Here is an 11685-nt window from a genome sequence, read left to right as displayed (position 1 = left end):
CAGAATAATGTGTGTGCATTGATTGCATGGTGAAGGAGGAAATTGATGCTGAAAGGACAATGGGAAATGAAAGACTGCCGTAGGTGTATGTGTAATTTGCAGGCACTGATATGTTAAAGAACCTTTCTCGACACATTATTGTGCTGCACTATGTTGCCCCAAAACACCTGGGGTCTCATTTATGAAAAGTGACGCATCGCTGCGTGAAAACAGCGATGCGTCACTTTTCACTGTGCCCTCCTCGCGACACCAATGATGCATCATATTTACAGTATGACCCATCATGGCGCAAGGAGTTACAGATAAGTCAGTATTTCTGACGTATCTGTATGGCGCAAAAGTGACGCATTGCTGGAGTGTGTCACAAAAGTGACGCAACTCCAGCAATGTGTCCTTTCACATGGGGCAAGCCCCATGTGAAAGGGCCTGCGTCAGTCTTACGCCTGCTGTGAGGCAGGCGTAAGAAATTGATGCATTTGTGTCCTAGAAGTGGCGCAGTGAAATCTTAGAGATTTCACTGCGTCAACTCTTGACCCTTTCTTCCTTCATAATGCCCCCTCTGCATACATTATACCTGGTGTAGGTATAATGTAGCGCAGGGGTTTACAAAGTTACGCATCTACCTAGATGCGTCACTTTGTAAATATGGTGCAACAAGGCACCTTTTTTATGCTGCTGGTGCGTCACAAAAAGTGACGCACCGGCGGCGTAAAAGGCACGCACGGCCACATAAATGAGGCCCCCAGTCAATAGATTACAATAAAAAGCAGTATGGTAAGGTTCCTGCTGCCATAGGTCCATTCTTCTCCAGATATTGGTTCTTATGTCATAGTAAGAGACATTGTGCTGTCTCTCAGGGTGGAATTCAGTGAGAGCAGAAATTTGGCATTTTCGTGCCTGGTTCCACTTTCTGCCTCCAAGTTCCACTATAAAGTGATATTATTTATTTATTTTTGCCGTTTTATATTGTGGAAATGTGTGGTAATAGAAAAGAGCACTTTACATAGCACCAGGAAGTCGAGCATGTGAATGATTATTATAAAAAATGGTTACAACTCAGATACGCCAGAGAAGTCAAACTTAATCAAAAGCAGAAATCACATTAAAGACAATATTACTTTTCTTCAGAGTGTCTCTGAAATAGGATGTTGAGTTCCCTCTTGGAGGTAGGATGATTCACCAAAATGCTTAGGTCCGATGGGAGGGAGCTCCAAATCCTTATGTCAATTCCAGAGAAGTCTTGTTTCGTGTAATGTTCGTCCTTGAATGTTGGTGGTTCTAGAAGCAGCGATCATACATTCCTCGAGCCCTACTGGGTGCTGGAGACGTAAAGCTTTTAAGCTAAATAGAACAGTGTAGCATTGTAAAGAGCTTTATGAGTGAAACATGCTGTCTTAAATTGTGCTATTGTTTCAATTCAACCAATCAATCAATCAATCCATCAGGGAACTGTGAAGTGGGCTACTCACTCGTGAGGGTCTCAAGAATCTGGGGGGCTTACAGCCCAGAGTCAGCCAAAGAGCCATGTCTGATGCTGTTCCTGAAGGTGTGCAGATTTGGGAGTGTCTGGTGTTGATCGGGGCTATTGCAGGGTGAAAAGGATAGGAGTGATGTGGTTGAAATTCCTGTGACCTGTATGTATGTATGTATTCCAGTTTTGTATAGCGCAAAACACTGTCACCCAAAGGGTATCCTGGCGCTTTGACTGACAAACTAGCACACGGTCATAAAGATCACACTACTCTAGGAAAGAGATGAGTTTTTAGATTTCTCTTAAAGAGAGGGAGTTCGCTCATGCTCCCTTAGATGGAGCGGGAGAGAGTTCCAAAGACTGGCGGTAGCGAAGCTGAAGGAACGGCCGCCCATCCTTGACCTTTGAAACCTGGGAACCGTAGCCAGGTAAGCGGAAGAGGAGCGCAAGGTACGTGGAACAGTGTACCAGGAGAAAAGATTCTACAGCATGCCAGGACCCTGCCCATACAGCGCCCTAAAGACCAGGCATGAGGCCTTAAAAAGGATCTGCTGTTGGACCGGTAACCAATGAAGGTCACGCAGCGCCGCAGTGGATGAAGCAGAACGCGGACGGGACAAAGCTAACTTAGCCGCCATGTTTTGAATCCGTTGTAGCTTGCCGACCAAGTTCTTCGGTGCACCCAAAAGCAATGCGTTGCAATAGTCCAACCTGCTCAGTATGATCCCCCGTACCGCCTCAGATCTGGCCGGGACTGGGAGCATAGGAAGGACTTTGTGCAGCATGCGAAGCAGTACCATACAAGTGGCAACGGTCTTGTTGGCAAAGCTATGTAAATGTAAATGTGTGTGTCTTGTAAAGCGCACTACTACCCAGAGGCATCCTGGCGCTATATACCGCTGGGGAACCCGTCCTGTCTTTCCCTGTGAGATGTTCCCTCCTGGGTATCTCCAAGGTGAAACCAGGCATCCCTTGCGTTTGTGAGGGGCCGTTGTGGAGATGAGGCAAGCTAATGCCCAGGGTTGCCAAGTGTGATCCCTGGTTAGAGTAGGCACCGAGGTGAGAATTATCGAGTCCGCTGACCCTGGTTCACGACCCTGCCGCGTCGGGAATTGAACCCTGGTCCTGGGCCGTCCTCTGCTTCCGGGTCTGCCGCCTCTAACCAGTGAGCCACACCCCTCCACCTATCCAGTTGAAGATTGGGCTCAAACATGACTCCCAGATTTCGCACAGAGTCCGCTGCTTTCCCTGATCCGAGAAAGAAGGAAGGCCAGAAATCCTCTGGCAGTGAGCGTGGAACATGGTCAGTGGAACAGTACATCACATCTGTTTTAGACCTGTTGAACAGGAGTGAATTGGAACACAACCAGTCTGCTGTATCTGACATACAGCGATGAAAGGTCTCCAACGCAACCGCCTCTTCCACCCTCCTACCAAAAGTGCCAATAAGATGGATAAGCGGTCGGAGGTACAAATTAAACAGTATTGGGCTGATGGCAGAGCCCTGGGGCATCCCCTGCCCAACCTTCCGCACGCCAGATCTAAAAGGCGGCAAGGCCACCACTTGCTGTCTATTATGGAGGTATGGGACTAGCCAGTCTCTAGCCAGCTGTGTTACTCCAACCTCCTCAAGTCTCCTGATGAGAATCGGATGGCTAACCGTGTCGAACGCGACCGACATGTCGAGCAGCACCAAAAACGCTGCTCGCCCAGTGTCGACTCGCGAACGAAGTTTGTCCAACACGACCACCAGAGCCGACTCCGTCCCATGCACTGGGCGGAACCCAAACTGGGCCACGTCCAGATAGTTGTTAGCTTCCAGGTATCTGGACGGGGTCTGGGTAACCACCTTCTCCATGATTTTAACCCGAAAAGGGAGGAGTGAAATGGGCCTATAATTTTCCGGGCAAGTGGGGTCTAAGGTAGGCTTCTTCAAGAGGGGGGACACCACTGCTGTTTTCCAACAATCCGGGACCAGGGCAGATTCAAAAGACTGAAGGCAGATGGAATGCAAGGGGAGGAAGATTTCCCCATGAAAGAGCTTCCAAAATTTATGAAGAAGCGGGTCCATAGGAGAACCCGAGGACACCGTCAGTGCCAGTCGGCAAAAATTGTCAAAATTCGGGACAGAGAAACTGCTCAGCCGAGGCAGAGCCAGCAGAGCTTCTGAGTCATCCAGGTTAGATGGTACATTACGGGGTGGCCGGGGCTGGGGGTCCAATGGAGTACGGCCGCTCAATATGGTAGATATCTTAGCTTCAAATGCGGCTGCCAAAGAGTCGCAAAAGGCCTGGGAAGCCGAGATGTTCTTCGAGGCACAGGCCGGCTGGGAGAGATCCTTAAAAATCCTAAACAAGGCCTGTGACTTGTTAGGTGCATGATTCAAGGTCTCCTCAAAGTAGACGGCATTCACACATTTAATCAGTGCTTTATATTCCATAAGAGCGAGCTTAAAAGTGATCTTATCTAGATGTAAGTAGTGCTTCCTCCAGGTCCTCTCAGCCCGTTTGCACCATCGTTTCAGCTGCCGTAGGTCGCCGGAATACCAAGGTTTAGATTTTTCCTGCCTGTCCCGTGATCTACGGAAAGGAACGACTGAATCCAAAGAGTTCGAGATTTGCTGACATAGATTGTTGTAGCTTTCCTCCACATTCTCCCTCAGCGCAAATTCAACAGGGAGAAGGCTGGGCAGGACCGAGGCTTTTGCAAGCCTGGACAAAGGTCTACCCACCTTAAATGATTGCGACCGTGCAGCGTCCGAGGGGCCAGCGCAAGAAGAAGGGAGAAAGAGACCAAGGCATGGTCCGTCCAGCATTGGGGCGAAATACCCTTCACTGACACCTGCATGCTGTCAGCGAACACTAGGTCCAAGATATGACCCTTCAAGTGAGTTGTAGAGAGCACCAGGAGTTGCAGCTGAATGTTGCAGCAGGCCTGGCATAACTCCTTGTAAGCGAGATGTGCAGGGCCATTTGGCCACAAGTTAAAATCGTCCAAAATTAGTAGCCTGGAATGGGAGTTAGAGAGGTCATAAATGAGGTCAATGAAGTCATGCAAAGTAGATGCAGTGTTGGCGGGGGGATATAACAGAGTACCCCAGACTGAGAGACACCCTTCTGACCTGTAAGAAAGCAGTCTGGAGCATGGCTCTCAGAAATGACAGAAGAGTTTTTCGCAGACCGTATTCAAGGCTGGAGAGGACCAGTAAATGAACTGAATGTTTTAGATCCTGCTCTGTGATGAGGTGTCAGATGCCCCAAAGTAGTCTGAATTGGTGACAAGGGTTCATGGGCATGTCTAAGATTTGTTTATGAAGACTGAGACGGTCAGTGAAGAAAAATCCCAGAGATTTGGAATTCTCTACAATGGTCAGTCTGCAATTAAGGGGGGAACAGGATTCTAACCATTCTTGGATGGGGAGGCTGAATTTTCTCTGGACAATCAAAATAATTCTATTTGTTTGGGTTACGGTTTAAATGGTGATTTGACATCCATTTGTAGACTGTGTCCTCACTGCTGGTAGGAAGCATGGTGTCATTTGGTGATGAGAACTTCACATATATCTGGGGGTAGTCCACATATTGGTGACGAAGAATTCCACGGCTGCTAAGCATCTCTCCATAACTGAAGACAGTCTTGCGAGTTATATAGGCTTGGGCAGTAATGTCAATGTTATCAGTGTAGCAGAACCAAATCCTCTCCTTTTCAAATTGCCACAAACGTTTCTTGTCAACAAATGAAAAAGTGAAGGCAATTGAAAAATGGTTAGACCAATCTGCTGGAATGGAGTCATCAGCAAGTCCTTTAGGATGATGAGATTCAGCCTTTGTGGTGGATGACTTTAAGGCAGTGTCAGCACAGGTTGTTGTCGCTGAGGAAGGATGACAATAGCTTTACATCTTTTTGTTAGTTTCACCCCAGTGCAGATTAAAGTTCCAGAGGAAGATGTGGTTACCAGTTGCAATTACATACATTGTATGCAGTCTTTGACAAATGTATTGTTTTCACCTGGAGGGTGGTATATGACTTTCATTCTGATATCAAATCCATACATTCGTCAATGAATGTAGTATTTTTACCTGGAAGGTGGTATGTAATATTCATTCTGAGATAGGAAGGTTTGGGGCTGAGATTTCCAGCGAGAGACACTAGCAAGACTAGAAGTGAACATTGGGAAGGCATTTGCAGCTTAGAGTGTCTTTGTGAATCACGAATACCCCACCACCACCAGGTCTATCATTGCGGTCACAAAGCACAATGGAGTAGTGTGGGGGTAGAAGAATGTTGAGGACATTCTTGGAAGCATTGTTGAGCCAGGATTCTGTCAAAACCAAGATGAATAAGTTGAGGTTTGCAATAGTATCTGAGTGTAGGCAGTGTTTTGCTAGGGAACGGCAAATGTGAAGCATACACTGCAGTGATGATTAAGTGGGTTTGAACAATGGACTTAATTGGTGTTCAATGTATACCTGAGTACAGTGGTGTAACAAAGGCCCCCACAGTGGCCCAAGCTCCAGGTGGCCCCTTCAGCACAGTACACTGACCTAAAAGCTCCTGAGCAAGTCTGTAAGGGGGCCCCTCCGTGCACTTTGCAGGGAGGCCCCCTCAAGTTTTGTTACGCCACTGGCTGAGTAAAATTGGAGGGCTCTTTATTTAAGAGAAGTCTGCATGGATTTGGTTATCAGTGGTTCTGGATGGTAGGGATGGATAGTTTTTCTTCGGTTTGGCAACAGCCATAGTTGTCAACTAGGCTTGAGAGTCTAAGGCTTTCAATAAGTTTACTGAGGGCTATACTATCTATGGTGCATTTGTTCTTTTGAGTCTTGGCTCATGGTTGTACCTCAGGTGCCGCAAGTGTTATTTTTGAAGGGATGGCAGATGGAATGTGTGTTCTCTGGTGAACAGGAATTATGTGTGGACACAAATTATGAGAGCTTTGAGACTGCTTTTGCAAGAAGTATGATGCTGTTGGACAGAATAATCAGGAAGTGATAAAGAGCTGGAGGGAGGACAGGGATGGTGTTTGGGAAGAGGAATGGGATCATTCCATATAAGAATTACATCAGGTGCCTCAGGGTCTATATATAGGAGTAAAGTATGGGAAGCTTGATGCTGGAGTAGGTGGTGAGGACAGGAAGGACACATCAATTGGAGATTCACAGGATAAGAGCAGTCGGGGTATGTAGTTTGTATAATGTGGAAGGAAGGAGATGTGAGACACTGGAGATGCTGATTGAACTAATGTTCACCTTAACACTAGAGGGAAGAATTGGCTGAAGACCGAGTTGGTGATGCAGCGAGTGCAAGGTAAATAGTTTTATTTATTTATTTATTTGCTTTACTCATGAACGTGGTATGTCCGACTCCACTACCCCCCACACCCTGCCCCTCCCCCTCCCCACCTCACCCCACCATCCACAGCTCTCCTACTGCAAGCTGCCACTGTTGGGGTTCCAGGCTACAAACAGTAAAAGACCTGGTGGAATCATCTGGAAAACTGCTCCCGTTTTCGGGCTCAATGGTCAGCCCAGGATCAAGATGGCACTGAATCCCACTCCTCCTTAGACTTAAAAAAAAGCATCCAAATGTTAAAATGGGTTTACAGATTCACCCAAGCTATGTGTGGTGAACTATCTGCAAGAATTTGAGAGGGTGTCTCATGAACTTTGCCCCATGAGGGTGAAACAATTGTTAATTGACATCACATGGATTGCGGGCTTTATGTATCACTCATCTCGCCGATCGCAAACCAGATTCACTGTGTTTCCCGAGTCGGGATGTCTCCTCACTTCTACCGCCTTTTCTCTCTTTGGATGCTCTCCCCTCCAGGGCCCCACTGTTTATGCCATCTTTGCTGGTGGAGCACAAAATACTGCCCTCCAGGATCTCTTTTCATCCAAACACACTCAACCTCCCTTTGATCACCTCCATTACACAACACAACTGGCCCTCCACCCTCCAACCTTCCCCAGACACTCTTTCCAAGTGAACAGGGACTCTGTAGGATTTTAAGGTCACACTCTCACCTCCGGACCATCGCATTTCTGCCTCAGACCATCCAGACATCCCTCAAGGCCCCTCCTCTCCATCAGAGCTTTCCACTCAGCCTCTATCCTTGAACTAATACTCAGACCTGGTTGCGCATCTGGACGAGTTATCTCTTCAATTGCACTTTATCTCATATGAACTCCATGAACTGAAAGCCCTCTCACTTGACCATATACCCCTGCTCACTTCTCTCATTTCCTTAGGAAAGCTGCCAATAGTCCCCGCTAGCGCAATCACTGGCCTTGACCAGCACTCCTGGCACCCTATCTCGAAAACCGTACTTCTCCCTAACGCCCCTTCCCGCCCTAGAAGAATTAAGGTCGATCTTGCAACCAGTGATATCGAGAATCTACTCCTTTCTTACTCTATCACTCTAGATATGTACAAGACTCCTATGGCCCAAATTCAAGCCATTTATGCCAACCCACACAGGGAACCCTGTAACAACCTCAGATTCTTAAATAGCGACAATCTCAAGCAAGTGAACATCATTCAGACTCATAAAACCCACACGCCTGTACGGCTGAAATGTGGGCTACTCAACTGCAGATCAGCCAGTAAACATGCCTCTGATATCTTTGGCCTCATCCAAAACAATGAGCTAGATATCATCATCCTCACGGAAAAATGGCTTAATCCTTTTCCACCCCTATCCTTGACCTCTTAGTTCCTCCTAGACATAACTTAATCCGTCTGGACAGATCTAAGAAGCAGGGTGGTGAACTAGCTTGTATACACCAGAATACACTATTGGTTTCCCACACAGAGACCTCCACCTCAGTAGAATACCTTTGTCTCAACATCTCAAGTAATCACCTCCCGGGTTGCAAACTCCATACTTTCTACCACCCTCCTGGAGACAACATTCTCTTCATTGAACAATTAATGGAAATCATCTCTTCCAATGATGATCCCTTAGTGTCCCAAATCTTCCTCTGTGATTTCAACCTTCACTGGGCTAACCCTAAGGACCAAGCGGTAATCTGCCTAAAATAATTCTTATTGGTTCTGGAGCTAACCCAATTCTGTGACCGGCCAACTCATCACAAAGGAGAAATTCTGGACCTCATCAGCAAAAGTAAATACCATCACACTGGATGCCATTACCCCTTGTGATTGGTCCAACCATTACAGCATCTTCTTATTTATTAACAGGGAGGTGTCCCTGAAGAGGGATCCACCGAAGAAAATTAAACAATGGCAAAGGGACCTCAGGAATATTGACAGGGAAGTTCTAGGAACCAAATGTAAATACGCCTTGTATTCCCAAGATGACATGACTGATGTGCATGAGCTCACTGACTTCTATAACTCCACTATCTCATGTATCATGGATTCCATAGTACCTCTACAACAAAAAATGCCTCTTCCAAAGTCTCCAAACCCTGGTTCAATGACAAACTAAACTCTGAATGCCGCCTCTTAAGGGCAGCTGAACATTCCTGGAGATCCAAAGCTTCCTCGGTTCATCTAAAAGTCCTTAGATCGGTAAGGAGTTCCTATAATAAAAAAAATAAAGAGTGCTAAGGCCGGCTACTTCAGATTCCAATTTATTCAAGCCTAAAATTGCCCCAAGAAATGTTTTGAAATAGTCAAACAACAATCAGCGAAAGCTCCCGACCACCTTGACTCAGGAGACAGCTCTCCTTCATGCGACAAACTGGCTGCTTTCATTATAGAGAACACTAAACTCATTCGTATTGACCTTGAATTTAAGAAGACCCTTCTTCCAACAGATGAGATTGCGTCTTCTCCTGCTCTCTCTGAGAGGCTCAAGCCAGTTAGTATTAGCACCAAGAACAAAGCCACCTGGTGTACTTTCACTCACCTCACTCAAAGAGACAGCTATAAAACCCTTCTTAGTATCAACCCATCTAATCACTTCAGTGACTTGCTGATATCAACTGTCTTCAAAGAAATCAAGGATGCCTTCATACCCCTTTGGGCAAAGATTGTCAATGCTTCATTATCACAAGGCATGATCCCCGAATGCCTAAAAGCAGCTCATGTATCACCCATTCTTCAAAAACATATTGCAGACAGACCTTATCTCAATAACCTTCGCCCCATCTCTAACATCCCCACTCTGGCTAAGCTCCTAGAAAAATGTGTGCAATCGCAACTTTACACTCACATAGAGAATTTCTAGCTCCTGGATCAACATCAATCTGGTTTTCGGAGTGGTCACAGCACTGAATCAGCACTCACTCACATTATGGATGACATTTAAAAAATGCTAGACCAAAACAAATCCTGCCTCCTAATCCTCTTTGACCTTTCATCTGCATTCAACACTGTTACTCACGACAACCTCTTTGGCATTCTGGAACCTAGGATGGGCCCTTACGGTCTGGTACTGCAATAGTTCTCGTCCTTTCTTCATAATAGATCCCAAAGATTCAAGGTGAATCAATCCCTATCCAAACCCTTTACAGCCTCAATGGGGGTCTCACAAAGGTCTGCCCTATCTCCCATACACTTTAATATTTTCTTTGAACTGTTAGCGAAAGCGCTAAACTCCATGAGCATTATTTTTCATATGTATGCGGATGACACCAACTTTCCCTGAAAATCACCTCCTCTGAAGACTTTATCTCACTCAACTCTACCCTGATGAAAACCCAAAACTGGAAAACTGAGAACCACCTCCTACTCAACACCACCAAACCAGAATTCCTTCTCATATCTTCTCCTAATAACACCCCCAAGATAGACTTCTGGATAAAACAACTCACTGCCTTCAACTGCTCCCCTCACATCATTGATTCAGCTAAATATCTCAGAATCACCATGGACACGCACTTAAACATGAAGAATCATATTCGTAAGATGTGCAAGGGTGCTAACCACCAGACGAGGATTCTTCGAAATCTCAAGCCATTCCTTCCACAAGGTGACTTCAAGCAGGTGGTTCAAGTGTTGTCCTGCTGAGGCTAGATTATGGCATTACTACGCCCTGTGCACTCCCCAAACATACTCTGACCCCACCTAGGGCTTCCTTGAAGGCCGCTGCTAGATTGATTACGGGTACAAAAAGAAATGTTCACATATCCCCAGGCCTAAGATCTGTAAGTTGGTTGCCGTACGAAGCAAGAATACAGCTAAAGATTGCCTGCTTGACAGACAAAGCCGTCCATATTCAAAACCCCGGTTACCTGGCTCAAAAGCTAGATCTATCTGGAGGGGGGAGGCAATCAAGAAGTGTAAATTCTCTCCTCCTGAAACCTCAGAATTTTCATAAAAAGAGAACGAGACACAGAGCTTTCTCTTGCTCGGCCCGAAGATCTAGTACTCTCCCCCACTGGAAGTCCGCAGAATCTCCTCCATGGCTGCCTTCAAACATGAAGTAAAAATGTCTTAAAAAGGTTATGGCTCTTCTGTTTTCTCAATGCCCCTCTGACTACGGTCTTTATTGGTTTAACAACTGTGAAGCTCAGGGTTGTCTGATGTACCCTATTAAGTTAAATTTGTTCTCCTCCTAGTACACTATCACATTAGCTAAATATGATATTCTGTGTTACCCTCTTTGCCATTTTCCCTTTACTATTTCCTTCCCTACCAAAATGTGAAGTGCTCTGATACACTTTGGGGTCATGTCCATGCTGTACAAAACTTTATAAATACAAAATAAAATAAATTACCAACCTCATCAAGTGGTATCCTCACCCACTATGTCTAGATAGGCGCGATGGCTGATACAAGAGGCAAGCATTGATATCTCCAAGTTTGCTGTCCATTTGGCCGGGCGTGTGATGCATTCTAAGGCCTGCATCTTAGGAGCTAGGTTGGAAGATGTCTTATGAATGACAGACTGGTCTTCTGACTTTTAGAGATTTCTTTTCAAGCAATTTGCACAATTGGCTTCAGTGGTGAAAAGTAAGTTTTAAATAAGCATAATCAAGCCTCCCGTCTTGACACAGAATAAACAATTTCCTAGCTAGCATGAAGGAAAATTTCAATTCTCTTAAGGACATGAATGCGAAGATTATCTCCCCTTTACTTCCTTGCAGATTACCTCCTGGTTTGGAAGAAGGAAATTGATCTATGTTGGCATAAGACTTTAACTTGTTTCAAACTTTCAGATGATGTTGGTAGTAACATTTGTTTGTACGATTTTGTTTAAGATGATCAGCATCAAATACTGGACATTATCACGTGTAGATATG

General features: G+C 45.7%; 1 protein-coding gene across 1 annotated transcript in view; it reads right to left on the bottom strand.

Moving 5' to 3' along the window:
- Positions 1-1049: 1049 nt before the first annotated feature.
- The window catches only part of LOC147751102 (uncharacterized), a 44359-nt gene continuing 33723 nt past the window's right edge, over positions 1050-11685 (bottom strand). Inside the window, 3 exon segments of the mRNA XM_086932624.1 lie at positions 1050-1079; positions 2997-4050; positions 5689-5792. Coding sequence (XP_086788750.1) covers positions 1050-1079; positions 2997-4050; positions 5689-5792 — 1188 coding nt within the window.

This window comes from Lissotriton vulgaris, chromosome 1_1 (assembly GCF_964263255.1).
Source record: "Lissotriton vulgaris chromosome 1_1, aLisVul1.2, whole genome shotgun sequence".
NCBI classification, from domain to species: domain Eukaryota; kingdom Metazoa; phylum Chordata; class Amphibia; order Caudata; family Salamandridae; genus Lissotriton; species Lissotriton vulgaris.
This window is presented reverse-complemented; position numbering and strand designations above follow the sequence as displayed.